General features: G+C 39.9%; 1 protein-coding gene across 4 annotated transcripts in view; it reads left to right on the plus strand.

Moving 5' to 3' along the window:
* The window catches only part of MAP2K5 (mitogen-activated protein kinase kinase 5), a 138,751-nt gene that overhangs the window by 11,722 nt on the left and 109,321 nt on the right, over nucleotides 1-17,708 (plus strand). For all 4 annotated transcript variants that reach the window (XM_054077134.1, XM_054077135.1, XM_054077136.1 and 1 more), the window contains exons 4-8: nucleotides 4,303-4,372; nucleotides 7,990-8,030; nucleotides 8,754-8,821; nucleotides 11,978-12,026; nucleotides 17,012-17,076. In XM_054077134.1, coding sequence (XP_053933109.1) covers nucleotides 4,303-4,372; nucleotides 7,990-8,030; nucleotides 8,754-8,821; nucleotides 11,978-12,026; nucleotides 17,012-17,076 — 293 coding nt within the window. The remainder of the gene's footprint in view (nucleotides 1-4,302; nucleotides 4,373-7,989; nucleotides 8,031-8,753; nucleotides 8,822-11,977; nucleotides 12,027-17,011; nucleotides 17,077-17,708) is intronic.

Genomic DNA, 17,708 nt, shown 5'->3' on the forward strand with positions numbered 1-17,708 from the left:
GATATATGAGTGTGTCTATGTGTGCCTTTAGATACGTAGATTTGTGTAAAACCTCTATCCAGATAGCTATAAATATAAAATCTGTCTACAGAAATAAAGTATGCAGTTGCTTACACTGAAGCCAGATTCAAATTATTTTGTTTCAGAATCTTTCCTGTTGCATATGTAAGTAAAAAAAATCATTTAACATTTCCTTACAAATGAAATTGATAGGCAAGAAAATAACAAATAACAAAGATACTTTCTCTCTAAGCCAGATGGAATGCTCCTTCCTTCTCATTGTCCTAATGCCTTACCTGGGAACATATCGGAAACAAGCCCTGTTTGATACCGGTCATAGGTGCTTTTGGTGGGGCCCGAGGACTTAGTTCAGTTTAATCTTCCTCCGTGGTTCCCATTGCGGAGGAAGCAAAGCACAGATGTGCTTGAGTCGTCTACGTATCGCCCGAGTCTGTGTGATGGATCCCTCTTGGGCACACGTTCTCTAGCGGCTGGCAAAACAGTGTGGTTTCATTGGTATGAACTTAGCGTGTAAATACAACAATCGGTGTTTCTTGTGAAGGGGGGTTGATGTTTTCTAGATTTCAGTGGAATTCTGGTCCTTTTGGTATCTGCAGAGGTTGTACAATGTCTGCACCCCCGTGCTCTTGCCTTGCATGGGCTGGGAGGGACGTTCATCACCTGGAGCTCTCTTAGCAGACCCTGGTTTAGAGAGACCTTGGTCATTGCCTGTAACTTAATTTGAGGGTGGAAAAAGTGCAGCTTCCAGGTGCTGGATCTATGTAAAACTCAGGGCTTTATTAAACAAGCCCCTCTCATGCAATTTTCTTTCCAGAGGAGGGGAAACTCCAGAGAAGGCTTGATATTAAAGAGCAGAAGATCATTGTGTGAAAGAAAGGAAGAAAGATCTTGCTGCAGTTAAGGGGGTTTTGTGCTTGCTTGGGTGTTTTTTTCTTTAGTTTTGTACAACTGGATCCCTGGTAGAGCTTCCTTACTGGAATTCTTTATGTTTCTCAATTTTCCTTATAAAGTGTTTGCTTTTCTTACTGTTAATCTGGAGAATTTGGATTTTCCTGGCGCAGGCTTACAATTAATCGTGCCTTTGGAAGGTCATCTTTTTGCTATGCTTCTGAGCTTACCATTAAAGTTTCAGTACATTAGAGTTATGATTGCTCAACTCTCTGCTTTCCCTTCAAAATTATGGGATGCCTGTAAATGAATTCCTTCTGCTTCGGCAGCTTTTCTTCTCCAAAATTTTTTCCCTTCAGTTTTAAACTAGTTTTCTATTTGTGTTGCATTGATGATTTAACTTTCTAACATCCTGTAGGTGTCATTTTGGGATGTGTTTAAAGAAAATAAATGTTCTCAGCCCTCAAGAAAGAAATTAATCTGCTGTAATCCTGACGAATATACTGGGGAAGAAAAATACTCATTTTGGAGTATTTTGAGGTTTGTAGAAAATATTTGTAGATTTGACAGCTGCTAAAATATTTCTAGGCATTTTGACATGGTATAGTTTGCCTTCAGTTCTGCTGCTGTTCTCTGAAACCAGAGTAAAGGGCTTTCATTCAGTTTAAGGACAATAAATAATTCCCTGAGAATACAGATCTCTTCAATGCAGGTGTGACTCTACTGGGAAAGATGTTCTGAATCATGCACGACCTCTTCTCTTTAGGTTCTTTGGTTTCTGCACTTGACAGTCAGTTATTTCAGGCAGTTCTGGAATTATTTTAGAGCATGCGGAAATACTTTGTATTCTGCTTATGCAAATATTGCAGGATGGTAAGTAAAAATTATTGTCCTGTTGTGCGTTGCAGTTAATTAAAGGCAGACACGGAGCAGCAGCGGGCTTGCACTTCAGCTGTTGTCTTGTATCGGTATAAAAAGGCAGTAATTTTTTTGACAGCCACTGATTGGAAAGTTGCTTGCAGCTTTCTGAAAGCAAGGGGTACATGCTCTGGATCAATAACTGGCAAATTTTCCATTAAAAAGAATACCTGAACAATGTTCCAAATAGCCACTGGCATCTTAATTTTCTATGGAAACCTCAAATGCTCACGTGTGGAGGACAAGTCATTTCCAGACAATTTTTCCAGACTACTTGTTAACAGTTATTGCTGTCCCAAAAGGTTGGCAGCTTACATGATTGATATTTCATTTACTTGTCATCACTGGTTGAGTAATGGAGAGGCCAGAGGTTTTTCTCTCTCTCTCTCTCTTTCTCTCTCTCTCCCCCCCTGTTTTTTTTTTGTTGTTGTTAGGAAATAGTCTCCTGGATGTTTATTTTAGTTTATTATTCTAGAAAGTATGTAATATAAATTTATGCTGTGTATAAATATATATGTCTGCAGGTCATAGAGTGGTACTGGTAATAGGGTAATTAAAAAAGTTTGGTTTTCTTAAGCCGTTCTGGCCCCCAGTGGAGCCAGAGATTCTTTCACAGCTCCATAACAATTGGGTACAGGTGACACACCTTTTTCAAGAGATATGGACATGGAGGAGGATTTGGCATGTTATTTGGGGCACTCCCGATAGGACTACTCCATAGACTGCTTTTCTGACTCCTGAAAAACCTCTTGGTTGTTTCAAGAGTGAAATTTTGTAATGGATGGTTTTGCTCTGGGTAACCACAGAGAAAGCATGTGTTAATATAAGATGTGGATTTATGCGTTTGTACAGTAATATGGATGAGACACCCCCCCTCAAAAATCTTGTAGTGAGACTTGAATGAGAGAAGTGCTTTTGGCAGCAAGCACTGGAATGGATGTACACACAGGAGGGGAGGTTGCGTGCATCCTTAAACCCTCAGCAATTTTCTTCATACCTTTTTTTTCACTAAAAGGAAATTTCTTCCTATTTCTTGACGTGAATTTGAAAAACAGGAGCACTGAAAAACTTCTGCACAGAAATTTGCTTTAGTGTCCCCCTAACATTTGCTTGCTATAGTTCACACGTTTAATCTTGTTGTAAGAGGAATGAAAAATGTTTTGTACCATTAGATGGTTAATAAACTTTAGTCTTTTTGAAGTTGCATAAGTACAAAATGCTTGCGCCATGGGAAACCATTGGTGTGAGCGAAATACATGTGTTCGATTCCACAGAGACTTAAGACTTTTTTTTCATGTTGACATCCATTCCTGCCAGTTTGAGTAATAGTATCACAAAATCCTGGTAACAGTGACACGCTGAAGTCTTAGACCACACTCGGCTGGTGAGAATTAGCATGAAAGTCAGTGGAGCTACACTGATTTATGCCATGAAGATCTGGCCAACAGCCAGCGTGTTTGCTTCAAAGATGTTCAGCGGTCGCAAAAGAGACGTGCTTTGTGATGTGCTTTCAGTGTTTAACACATTGTGATGAGAGATGTGTGGGTTACAGACAGTAAACTTGAAACAAGGACTGTCTCCTGCCCTGGGATTGTCTGGTTGTGAAGTTAAATGTCCTGTCGGGTGAGCATTCACCCATGATTGGGAGTGAGAGTCAGTTATGGAAGACTGATAAAGATTTTGATGTATTTAATCCAAATATTTATTTCTTCATTTAATGTCACTCTTCATCCTCATGCCACTTCCTCCTACTACATCAGATCTCTTCAGTCTTCCTGGGTCTTGATGTTCTGAGACACTTTTGCATCCCTTCTTGTCCATTCTTTGCCTTTATCCATAGATTTCCCTGCAGATTGCTCCTGGCAGCCCCCGTGGAGCCCAAGGTCTTGGCGTGTCCACAATGGCTCTCCAGTAGCACTGCTTTGCATACCCTACTGTGCATTAAATTTGTACGCAAAGGGGATGTAAGGCATCTCCGCATATGTGCGATGTGGCCCCAGCTGTCCTGACTGTGCTTCATCCCTGCATATTCTTGGATATCTTCCAGATTCTTTTTTCCCTTGGAGTTTTCCTAACCGCACAGTTTTTGACTATATTTACAGCGTTCCTTTGTTTCTACGTTTCACTGGTTTTCCCGGCTTCTCCAGGTGTGGCAACTGCTGTGTTTGCTGTAAATGTTTCATTTGCTTGCTCGTCTGAAGCATTCCCAGGTTTCAGGTGGGCTTGGAACTTGCTGAGCTGAGCCAGTAACAGATCCCTGTGCTCGAGCCAGTGCTGTGCGAGGCATCGCAGCCCCTTGCTTGCGTTCTTCCCTGCCGCTTTATTGTTGCAAATGGTAAGAAAACAGTCTAAAGGCTGACAAGTACTATGGCAGTTGGAAAAAAAAGTAAAAATACATTGAATTAAACAATCCATAAGTGCTCTTACTACTATTCATACATTACTGAGTAATCTCTTTCTTTAATCTCTTTGCAGTATTACTCAACTGTAATGGAGCAGCAAGTAAATGGACAGTTAATAGAGCCGCTACAGATATATCCAAGAGGTAATGCTTAACAAATTCTAATCAACAATGATGATATCAGTAAACCATTTCATCAACAGTTATGTTTTCTGGAGGTTTAAATGCACATAACATGATGTTTACCTCTTAATTTGGAGAGAAGAATTCCTTATTGTGGGGAGTGTAGAGAAGACTCCATTTATTGCATATAAAATAGCTAATTTACTGGAGTAAATTAGCCTAACAAGATTCAGTTTGCATAGCACATATTTGTGTACATTTAAAAAACACATTGGTGATAGTTCTGTATGAATTCAAGCCAAAGATTAATTCAGATTAATAACTTAAGTTTTGGGTGTTTATGAAAATGGAGGTTTGTTGAGATCTGTGAATATCATTAATCAGTCTACCAAACTTGGAACATGACCCTCATTGTTCATTTTGAAAACAGGAACCTGCCTGGCACAGAAGCTCTATCTGTGACACATTTTAGCTGAGATTTAGGCGCTTAGTGGTATCAAAATGATCACGACAACTTTAATAGTTCTCTGAACAGGGAAAGATGTAATTAATTATGTGGGCTGAGGCAATTAAAAAATAGGTCATCTACATCCTGAACAAAAATCTGTAAGCAGCTGGCTAGATTTTTGGGAATGCACTGCTCTCTCTGAACTCAAATAATGGTTAAAAAAAGACTAATGCATTACATAATTCTGCCGGTTCATTCAGATGCTCTCAGAATCTGGTCTTTGAATCTCTGATCCTTAATTGATGAAACAGATAAGGTTTAAATTCTCCAAGTAAATCTCCCAGCAATAAATTAATTGAAATAATTAAAAATTAAACTCTTCTCACTTAACTGACATTATACAAATAATCATACTATGAGTTTCCCAATTAAACATTCGAGGCTCCCATTACTTACAACTCTCTGAAGTTTGAATTGGGCAATTAAGCAACAGCCTTCTCAAACACATGCTAATAAGGTCTCAAAAGGAGGCTGGGTTTCCTACGCTCCTACGGAAGAGAAACTTGAGTTCAAGGGGAATACGGAGATTATTTTTCTATTTTTATTATGCTCAGGCCAGCAGGATCTGTTTGAGGAGGGGGACTCCCAGATAGCGGAGCTGCAGGACTCCGGAGCCATGAGCAGTCAAGATGGGCTCTCATGAGATGAGGACAAGGGCGACTCTGAAGGGGGAAGTGCATTCTTCCCGCCTGCCTCTTCCCAGGCTGAGATGTAAGGGTCTCAGCCTTTCTCCTGAACCTCTCTCTGTAGAAGGGCATTTAATTACTGATTTACACCCTGTCTCAAACCACTGACTGCTGCTTGCAAGGAATAAAATGCCAGGCTTTCATGCTGCTTGGAGAAAGTGATGTAGTGGGAGATAGGTGGGAAACTTTTCTTGGAAGTACAAGGCAATTAGATATGTTTCCCCTTAAGCAAACAGCTCAAGGAAGTTGTGGCAGGACGAGCTCGGTAGCTGGCCTGCCTGAGCTACTAATGGGACATTCTGAGGTTTAACCATCTTTCAGGATCTTCTTTTGGGTCATTCCTGAAGAACCAGCTAAGTAGATTCTTGCTCCTGCTGCTTTCTCCTTTTTCTGTTTATTTCCTTTACATCCAAGGATAATCTTCGTTAGCCGTAGAGATTCAAGGTTCATCTCCAGGCTGCTGAGGATATGATGCACATGTATTATCTCCACGTTTTCACCATTGGCTCAACTCCGCAGGCATCTGCTGAGCGTGTCCCGAGTGGTGGCTTGCCCCATACTTTGCATTGCTTCAGAGCTGAGTTGCTGTTTCATCTTTCCAAATCACCTTCTTAAAACATTTTTTCTTTTTAGGTTACAGCTTTAAAGCCACCCTGTGCTTGTTTTGTATCCTGACTGCTTCTCAGTTCTTCTGCTGCTTTTCTCCAATATCAAACAAAATGCTCTTTCCTGCATCATTTTCGCTCTTCTGGCATTTAATGCTCTAGTCCTGCCTCTCTAATGAACGTCCCAAATTTTGTTAGCACAAGCCCTCTTCTTTCATGTTGTTTTGGCCATGTCTCTATGTTCTGCAGTTTAAAGCACCATCAGTAATGTGCAGCTTTTCTGCCTGTAATTTAAGGTTCATCCTTTTTAAGAGCTCTGTTTGAAAGTCCAGTCTTCAAGTCCTTTTCCCTTTCTGCCTCTCTTACTTCTGTGGAACCCTCCTAGACGCTGTTTCCAGTTGGCTTCCAAAAACTCATGTCTTCCATAAAGCCTGCCATTAGTAAATGTCCATGTGCCATCGTGTGTTACCTTGGCTGTGCTGTATCAATCATTTAAAGGTCTACACAGGGAAAAAATGGCACTTTGCATATGTTGTTAGAAAAATACACTGTTGCTGTCTAGGTAGTAAGAGACAGAGTTCTTTTTTCATACTGAAAATAGACCTCTATGTATGCATATGTGTGAACAGGAGTGTGTGTGCATATACATGCTCATATATATATACACCCTGTCTCTGTTATATACATCACATCTGTGGAATGCCAGGTGAACATACCATTGAAATACAGCATAAAAACAGTTATTCTTTAAATATGTTGTTCAAAATGTTGATTTTAGTCTATTGGAAAAAATGTAATATGCTTATATATATTTTAGAATAGCTTATTGTTTTCTGGGTTTGATTATTTTTAATACCGACAGTATCATAATATTTTTCTTCTTTAAGATGCATATCCTAATGTCATTTAAAGGCACATGGCCTGGCTCTAACTGATGTGTTTAATAACTATCATCTGTGTCCTTCTGACTAATAAATAGTTCTGTCTCCTGCTGTCAAAAATTGAAGGGAAATGCATGTGCATCAGAGAAAGGGAAAAATCAAATCCATCCCTCCTCAGACAATCAATCAAAAGTGACAGGCCCTTTAACGTACAATTTGTAGGGCACTGTAGTTTTAAAATGGGAACTGTCGGTAACGTGTAGCTGGAAGCCTTTGTGGCTTTAACATTTGACAAAAGCATATCCAGCAAGCGGAAGAACAAGGTGATGTGCAGTTGGAGAGACTCGAGGAAGATACTTGCTCCTCGAGCAGCACGTCCCTCTGTAAGCCCAGACATCGTAATGAGTTGCCACATTTGTACATCTGTGTCCAAAATGTGGCACTTTGTGATGCATTTATCCCATATTTGGTTTCTGGAGACCCGCTGCTTTTGCCCCGATATGTTTTTTCCACATTTAAAGCAAACTGTCCGCCTTTGACAATGTGACAAATTCGTGATGTGTGGCAGCTGATTCTTTTCAAATACATCTTGCAAATATTTCTGTTAAATGCCAGCAAAAATACAGCATGTGAAAATATAGTGACATAAGATTTTAATTTGAATTACAAAAAGATTCTGATAATTTAATCCAACAGTCCTCTTGATTTTGATGTGTTCCAAGCAGAAATTAGAATTTATATTACACGGTGTCAGAAAGCTCTTAGCATTTATAAATGCTCACTCCTGCAAGTTAAAAATCCTGGTTCGTAATTCCCACTCTGGGTCTTGTGAGGCACTTTTCAATCATTTCTCTCTGCTAATTTTGGTGTCACCCTCATTTCTTTTTAAAAGATTCATTTTGAGCAAATTTGTAAATGGCCCTGATGTGTTCTACAATTTAGTCAATTACTGTTTCAGCCTGCAAGCCTCCTGGGAAACGGAACATACATGGCCTGAAGGTACGAATTTCAATAATTGTTTCAGTAAAGTTAGATGGATTTGTAATGCTGTGTTCCACTTATTGAAATGTCAAATAAAACTGCACTTTCTTGAGCTCTGACAAGCAGATTTTTTTGTTGTTGTGAGGGTGGGAGAAGGATCCATCTGCTGGGTGGCGGCTGCTCTGTCTCCATATACAGTTTTATTAAAAATGCAATTGCCTTTCTTTTTGTTTTTAACCTCTGTTAATAAGGTTCCTAAATTTTAATATTCAGTTTATCAACTGATGTCTGCCACTACTTCAAAGAGTTTAAAAAAAAACCCCACTGTATTCCTGTGATTGCAGTAATTTATCTGAGTGCGGAAGGCACTGCAATGAGATTCTTCTACGGTGTTTGATGCATTCAGGTGTGCTTATTGCTTCTGTAATCATACTCAATGTGAAATGCAGGAGGCTGCGAATGTATCCAATTATTTAGTTTTTTAAAAGAGTAAATAGTGGATATATCTTCTCTTTTTTCTGTGTTTAACTAAGCATTCAAGATGTAAAGATAATATATTGTAGTCCATGAATTATATAGCCTGCTAACCTACATACAGGCAAGACCTCAACCATCTTCATGCCTAGCAACAAGCTAATTAACCTTTCTAGTGAAATGAGAAATTCATGGCAAATTACAGGTTAATTAGAATAGTGTCCTCTGAACACAAACGACTGATAAAGATCCTTTCCCTGCCTGCAGGTAAATACGCGAGCAGGGTCTGCTAATAATAGCAGTTCGGCGGTCTCGGATTCCCTTCCAAGCAATAGGTAAGAGGCAAGAACGGGAATGTATGTTTTGTTTTCTTTTATTAAAACAAAATGGAACCGTGTGTGCAGTAGTTACCAACGATAAGCTTGATGTTGAATAACTTTTTCAATATGACTGCTGGGTGCACAGGAGTGAAGTGAGGAAGACGAAATTACCTTGATTCATGGGTCTTGTTAGACTTGTATTGCTGGTTCTTCAGAAGAGGTATTTTCTGCTGAAAGAAATAAGTCTTTGCTGGGTATTTCAGATGGCTTTGTTCTCCGTAAAGCATTGAAATACTCCTTGTTACTGAGCTAACTTCTTTTAGTTGATCTAATAATCGCTGTCTTTGGCAAGGTCTATATGTTCAGGTCTTCATAGCTTATCTTATTCCTTGATTTTTTTTATTTTAAAATTTGATACCCGATTCCGTAGGCTTATTATTGTGAGGTAAGATTTTTGCAGAATCTGGACAGCTCGGGTGCCCTGTTTCACCCAGTTTCAGCAAAGTTTTGGAGTTCATCTCCCTTACTTTTCTTTTTAGATTCCAGCCCTAATTTCTAAACCGATGTTAAGATTTTAAAATTTGAGAGACCTCTCTTTTTTTTTTCCTAGAGATCTATTTTTAAATACTAGGGCATAAACTGTATTTTATTTACATGGACTATTACAGGAAGTTGTTATACTCATTCTTGTGTTAAACAAAAACCCCACAAAATGAACTCGTGTATTCTGAAAAGGAAATGAGAAAAGTCTGGCTCCATCCTCTTCATACAAAACCATATTTTGAAATGTGGGAACATACATCTCTGGAGGTCCCTTTCAACCTAAATTATTCTATCATTCTAATAAGCCTATAATAGTACATTTATCCGTGCATCAGTGTCTGCTCATTTTTCTTTTCAAGAGCATTTTAACAGAGATGACCATGATCAAAGACACAGTCACGTTGTGTTAAGCCTGTGTGGTCCGGGAAGTGTCAGTGCCTGTTCTGGCCGGCACCGCGCCATGCTGCACTGGTGGGGCTGTCCCACAAAGCACAGCTTTGCCTGGTGGTGTTGATAGGGTGCAGTTACCCATTGAGGAGGAGGATGCCACCCCACGTGGTTGGCAGTGGGGCTGGGGTTGTGCTGCAGGGGGGAGCCCCATTTGAGTACCACTAAAACCAGTTTTGGTGCTCCCTTTGCTAATTGTAAGCAAATAACTTCTCTGCAAAGTTTGCCCCCATCCTTTCGGGAAGATCTTATCCAAGACCCTTTAAGGAAAACAAATCTAAATGTCTATATGAACCCCAGTCCTCCTCCCCATCTGTCACAGCACTGAACTAAAGCGAGCTGCGAGCTGCTGTGCTTTGGCTTTCAGTACTTCCTGTACTTTGAGCTTGTTCTTAAAGTGCATTGCAAATGAGGCTTCTAGAAGCTTCTTGTCACCTTATTTGGTGGTTAATTGCCATTCCTTTTCCAAAACCTTCTGCACTATGAGTTTTGTTTTTGAAGTAATTGAAAGTCTCTCTTTGTTTCATGTTCACAAATTGTTAGTCATGAAAGATGACAAGATCAACTTATGTTTCCTCGGAAAACTTAATTCTTCTTTAAAGTAGTCGTGGGAACAAGAGCCCTATTAAAGAACAAAGCCACCAAATATGAAATATGTGTTTTCACTGTTCTTGTTAATAATGATCTGTGATCAAGACACGTGCACACGCCTTTCAAGAATATATTATTTTGTACTTTTTTTTTTTACCTTCAGTAATAAGAGCGGAACGTCTCTTTGAGATGAAGTTTTGCAGATGTACTGTTTTCTGGGCAGTTTATTGTGTTGGATGTACAAGAAACAGAGTTTGTCAGGGAAGGAGGTGAAATAGCATTTTGCGAGGGGGTGTAGGTAGTTTGAAGCCATTAATGGTTTTGCCTACAAAACACAGCAAGCCGATAGTTGTGGTTTGCTAAAGTTCTCTTACTAGGAAGAAATCATACGGGTCATTTTGCGTAATGCGAGACTACTGACAAGAAAAAGCATCGACTCATAGAATGGTTTGGGTTGGAAGGGACCTCGAAACCCAGCCAGTTCCAGACCCTGCCATGGGCAGGGACACCTCCCACTGGATCAGGGACACCTCCCACTGGATCACGTTGCTCCAAGCCCCTTCCAATCTGGTCTTGAACACCTCCATGGGTGGGGCAGCCACCACTGCTCTGTGTAACCTGGGCCAGTGCCTCACCACTCTCACAGGAAAACATTTGTTCCTGAGATCTCATCTCAGTCTCCCTCTTTAAGCTTAAAGCTGTTCTCCCTTGTCCTATCCCTGCAGTCCCTGATCAAGAGCCCTTCCCCAATTTTCCTGCAGCCCCTTTCCGTATTGCAAGGCTGCTCTGAGGTTTCCCCTCAGCCTTCTCTTCTCCAGGCTGGCCAACCCCAAGTCTCTCAGCCTGTCCTCATATGGGAGGTGCTCCAGCCCCTAGATCATTCTCCATGGCCTCCTCTGGACTTGCTCCAACAGATTTATGTCTTTCCTGGGCTGAGGACTCCAGAACTGAACTGGAGCACAGGGACTGCGCTAGCAAGTTGACCTGGAATGGGTGCACACGGCAATCTGGACTTGCCCTCCTCAATTGAGACATGTCCCCGAGGTGCCTAAATGGGGAATTGTGCTCAACACGCACACAATCTGCGTGTGCTCAACACGCTCCAATCTGAGGTAGCGAGGCACCATCAGTGGCACACCCTTCTGCTGCAGATTTCTGGAAATTACTGAGGGATAATGCCTTAAGGGGTTTTAAAACAAGATAAGGCACCTGAAAACTAGACGTGAGCCTTATTTTCCTGTTGTTTTTTGAAATACCTGGTGTGTAAGGTATCTTTTTTTTTTCTTTTCTTTGAACTGGCAAACAATAGGTTCTGTCTCCAAGGCTAGGGTAGTCAGGTATCTAAAAAAGCTTGTTTGTAAGGGTGAAAAATATATTGATTCTCTTAAATGTTCATTTTTTCTCCACTTCTGCTGTCTGCAGCTGGAGGAGTAGCTACGGTGAACATCAATCAGCAGTGCTAAAGCTAAATCTATTCAGAATATGTAACCATGAACTTAACCTGATGGCTTGTTGTTCCTTATGGTTTCAGTTCATTTTATAGACTAAAGCGGCACAGTCATTAAAAATAATGGCCTCTTATTTTTTCAGCTTAAAAAAATCTTCTGCAGAGCTGAAGAAAATACTTGCAAATGGCCAGGTAGGTGCCTTGAATTGAGTCTTGGCTACATGCACGTCTTGTTATTGCCTAACGCTGCAGTGATTGGCACCCCACAAATAGGTGGAGAGATGCTTACTGCTCATTTAGTTGTAATGTGTTCTTTTAATACAGAACTGGAGGGACCATGAAAACCTTCATGATATGAATGAGTTATGTGTCCTGATTTACTTTGATTGGCATAGCAATTTGCTTCCCATTCCTCAAAATGTGCTAATCAGATTTAGCTCCAAATAGATTGAAATACCTCACACATGTTGCGCTGCTGCCACAATTTCAGGGAAGAAAGTTAATCAATTTTGAATAACTAAGTCAACTGCTCAGTTAGAATGACCTTCGTATTTTTTAGAGCAGTAGATACTTAAATATTTAGCAGGTTCTTGCAAGGAACCACTCTGTGCTGTTTTGGAATCGCCTTGTGTTGTAGCTTCTTGAAGGAAAAAGAACCGAACCAGTAAAATCCCTGAAGTTGTAGAATGCTGTCTTGTTACTTTCTCTTCGTGCTCCAGGCATTCAGATGCTGGCACCCAGAAGGGAAAGCTTTAAGGTAACGATTGAGGGACAAGTGGATGTCCTGGACAAACATAGCAATCATTTCTGACCCATTTAGAGCTGAAAACACGGGCAGGCTCACAGTAGTGTAATGACATTAAATATACACCGTTAAATTAAACTACCTTAAAAGGATCCCGGATTCTTCAGCAGCCACATAAATATGTTTTAATGTTTGTCATGGTGAAAGCCCTTTGACAGCCTCGGAGGCAGGCACCTGTCCGTTGCGATCAGGCTTGCCTGTTAGGCTCTATTGACTGAGACATCTGTGTCACTGCAAATAAAAGACTCTTATTGATTTTCTTAACTGCTGTTCACTTCCCCTCCATGTTTCGAAGGCTGAAATCTTAATTATCTCAGATGCGTATTCAGTGCCTTCACACAATGACCTCTCCAAGCCTCATTGGCATTTCATGAATCAAGTAGTTGTAGTTGAGCGTGTCAAGAAGATAAAGGCAGGTCTTCACGCTTGTCCTTCAGTACCACCTGTAACATCGCGATCTAATAGATGAGAGTGCCCCCCTAACGCGTGAGTCGAGCAGCCCGGCGTTGCAGCCTTGCCTGTTTGGCACTGAATCCTTTGAATACAGTTTGGAAATGTATTTTTATGCTTGTCAGTGTTCCTTACATCCAGACTTATTTTAACATTTGCAGATTCCTACCAGGTAGTTTTATTAATGTTTCAAAATTAAAGCTGAGTGTTTACTCTGGGTAACTTTAAAATTACGTATGTGTCAGCAGCACGCTTCTGAACTTGGAAAATGCAGGTGACAATATTACTAGTTTTTTTAGAAAAAGTAAATTGCTTACTGAATATGTGTAGCTGTGCTTTAGTGATTGAGTCTATAAGCTGTATTTGGCGTTTTGTTTGTTCTAAGTAATAGAAATTACTATTGAATGTGCCCTGCAATACTGTAACAGGTTTCTTTCCCGCATAGTAGAATTTTAGAAAGATAGAGACCAAAATTCTGGTTGTGTTAAAAAAATGTTACTTAAACTCATTAAAAAGAAAAGAGAAGATTCAAAGTAAGTTGCTGTCTTTCCTTTTATTTGCCCTGCCCTGGTAGGAGTTACGCTGTTTCCCGTCAAGAGCAAATGCTTTTGTTCATTGTCTTCTGCAAAACTTGGCCACAGATCCATAACTGGAAATAGATTTCTAGTTGTAACTTTAACTTTTCCCCCTTCTGGGGGATTAAGTCACACTTATCATTACTTAAATATGGGCCGAGTTATTATTTTTTGTTATTTTTTGGCAGTTTATGCTTTCAGGCATTCATAATGATATTTCTCTAGTAGTTTCCATTTAGGTTTAATAAGGAATTCATATTAATCATTAAAAGAAAGGGACATGATTCTTCAAGATAATCAAATATTGACAGGTTAGAAATAGCTTTCTGCCTGGGTTCATTGATATAGGTGATGTGATATAAATATTTATTTCTTTTCTGTCACTCAGAGTAAATGCCACCAATTGATTCAGCATTGATATAGTGTCAACAGTTCATAAGAAACATTTGACTGGCTTGTGTTTTCCGATTAGTCTCTGCTCTATAAAGTGGGATTTACTAAATCTCCTCAATTGTCTGCTCATGGAGTGTGACTGCTTTCTGAAACCATTATTGCTTCGATTCCTAAAGCAGAAGTAAGGCTGTCGGACCTCGCCTCTCTCAGGCCTCTACGTATAAAATAAGGATTAATTGAGCATTTTGCTTTTAATGATTTATAAGAGATAGACACTGATTTCACTCAAAACCAGCAGGTATAAGCAAGGGATGCTTTGTTTGCTGATCCGTAATTGAAGTCTGATTTGCTTTTTCATTAATTCTGTTAATATTGGCATCCAATCAAACTCAGGTTTGCAGGTTTAATATTCCCGTCCTTCCCGTCGAGTTCATTGTTACTATGTTATCGTTTTATGATTGAGAATCCAGTTTTCCCAGTAAAATAAATAAATCACCGCATGTTTTTGGCATCTTTATTTGAGCCAGTAAATCATGCTTTATCTCTCGCTCAGTTCCTGGCAGGTCCGTGCTCCACTCCGGGCACTCTTGCTTCACCCTGGCTTTCCGGCTGCTCTTTGTGCAGTGCTGGCGTGAGCAGGGCAGCATCCCAGTACAGAGCAGCTCCTGTCACTGGATTTTAGGGAATGATGAGAAGAAAATACTTTCCTTTAAGCAGTTAGGAAAAAGTAGGAGAAAAGAGAATGCACTTTATGCCACTGGTTCTGCTCAGTTTGCTGCTTATAACTTGTGTAACTACAAAAAATTCCTTTTTCCCTGCAAGAAGCAAAGATCCAAGGATGTTCATAGCTTTGTGGATTCATTTGATTTCTCTTAAGAGTTTTCCTTATAAGAACATTACTGGGAACGTAGGAAGGAGGTGTCTGTTTCTACCTCAAAGTCTGCAAAATTTAAGTTCTCCACCTTAGAAGAGCTGTAAATGCGTTAAATTAATGAGTCCTCCTGTCTGAGAGAAATGATGTTTAGGGCAAGGCATGTAGTGTATCCTCTACATAGTCTAAATCCCATTCATGAATTATTGTTCCTCATGAGGTGTCTTTTCCCCTTCTTTATTTGCATTTTCCAGTTGTTGCAAAGCAGCTTTCAGTTATAAAATAAATATTAATTTTCATCATAAATCTTGATGCTTGAATGGGCTGGTTTTTACCCTTGTAAGATACCTGGCCCAAGTTTAACTACAAATGGGTAGTAATGTAGCATGAACCTTTGCTTTGAGGCATTTCAGATATTCTCAAAACTCATAGATTTTGACCCCACTGAAAGAAATGCACCAAGGAAAAGGGCTTCCCATGAGAAACAAGGGGGGAGTTGATTTGGATAGGGAAAGAAAAGGGCACAGATTTGGGAGTTCATAATTTCTGTCCTTAAAATATATTACTTAAAATCAATCCACTATTCTATTTTCTGTTGGTCAGATGTGCCGAGTGTTGACTCTTCAGTGCATTTCAGCTTGTTACCATCACTTACTCACTCTGGTTTAAGCCAGGGGCAAAGTTTTCCTTATCTTCACGGACATCCTATGGAAGGGGGTGCTTAAACACGGCCCAGGAGCCAAGGGCTCCCAGCCCCACTGGATTTTTAAAGCAGTTTCCAAAGTTGTATAAATACAGACAGTTCGCTTATGGTGAGCGCTGCATGGCTCTTACTGGGGTGCTTGTGATTCTCGGACCAGCTCATTTGAAGCTATCTCAGACATGGTTACATGAGCTCTAATCACAGCAGTGGTAGTGGCCCAGACATGTAATTAAGGGAGTTTTGATGCTTTTTAACATACAAAACTGACAGAGTCTTTAAGCAGCCCTGCCAACTGGTGTGAAATATTTAACTTTGTGTCCCATCAAATATAAATTATGAATAGAAACAAGGTAATGATTTGGTGACAATTTCCAAGGGAAATATGTTTTGAAAATGGGATTTGTCCAGGTATTGACCACTTACAGTGATTAGGCAATGGGGGAGATCCTTTTGGAACAGCAAATGGGTGCAAGCCAGAGTTTACTCTCATTAAAATATTTAATTTCCAGCATGCACATGCATTCCAAAAATGCCTGTGATGATTTTTTTACTAGGTGATTCAGCTGGGAGGTCAGTATGACTGCATTTTTATAGGAGACGGTGAGATGGTTGAACCATAGTTTCACATCTGAATTCTTTACCCAGCAAGATGATGTATAATAAAATTTTATCAAATCCACATCAGAAAGATCCCAAATTCCAGCATTTGCCATGAACAGTGCTTGTATAGGGCTTCTTGAATATTTCAGGGTATCATTGTAAATGGAGAGTTGTTCCAGCAAGGAGATTGAGGCAAGCAATTTGTTGTGGATTCCAAGGGAGATGATTTTTATTGGATAGCAAATTCAAGACTACTGTATTTTTTTTTAATTTAGAATATTTGCTTAGTTAAAAGCTGTATACATGAAGCACCATGAAGCAATCCTACTGACAGAACTATCGTTCAATTAGTATCAATTACGCTGATTCCAGAATAAATCAAACTTTTCTAGCCGTACTGAAGATGACAGTTTTCTGTTGGATTGTTTCCATTCACCTCCAACTTTGGCTTTGGTTATGTGCTGTTCTGGAGACCCTTTTCCTATCAGTATCTGTGACCTGACCCTCTTGAGCTATATTATATCATTCCATTTTGACACCTTTTATCAAACTTTAATGAAATGACCCAGGCAAACAAATTGTCATTAAACTTTCCATCACTTTGTCCCTTGGTATCGTCTTTTATAAATTGGACAGCAAATGTTGTATTGATCTTCTCGTTCTTGCAGCTGAACTTGAAATGACCCAGACTGCTTGTTGTTTATGGCCTAGAGTTGCTTTTCCTTGACATTTCCATCCACAGCATGACATCTCTTTTGTTTTTCTTTCTTTCTTGTGGAGATGAATGAACAAGACATACGGTATCGAGACATCCTCGGTCATGGCAATGGAGGCACAGTCTACAAGTGAGTGTTGCATTTCACTTAAAATTTCTGAAAATAAAATTGAACGGTGCTTGTTTTTTCTTTTACCCCTCGTATTACACCTAGATGTAGGTGGGCCGTTGCTGCTGTGCAGAAAAGCTTGTAGAATAAATTCTTTATACAAACTTTTTAAGAATTCTCTTTACATATTTACAAGGTATCTGCTTTTGGGTGCCATGAGGGCTGGTGCATTTTTATTATCTTTTTAATACTTGGCTTTGAATGCCTCCTGGGTAGGAAGTTAATGGTTCACAAGTAGAACTTGAAATATCCTGAAGCATAATGAATTGCCTTCAGTATTTGAATGCCATTATTCTTGACGGCTCACCACGCCCTTTGCTACCCAGTACTGAGTGACACCAGTGGGATGCGATGACACCATTCCTCTACCTTTCTCTAGCAATTCTGAATTAATAAATACCCCTTTTGCTGTCACAGTGACTTCCCTGCGTCATGAACAGCTTCACACACCGGCTGATGAATATATTACATTATAAACTCCCCTAAATTTTGGTAGTGAAGCTTATACCCTGCAGCCAGTATTAATTTTAATATTGTAAAGATTATAATAGCAGACATATAGTTTTCTCGACAGGAAAGTCTTTCTCATGCAT

The sequence above is a fragment of the Cuculus canorus genome, chromosome 12 (genome assembly GCF_017976375.1).
Source record: "Cuculus canorus isolate bCucCan1 chromosome 12, bCucCan1.pri, whole genome shotgun sequence".
NCBI classification, from domain to species: domain Eukaryota; kingdom Metazoa; phylum Chordata; class Aves; order Cuculiformes; family Cuculidae; genus Cuculus; species Cuculus canorus.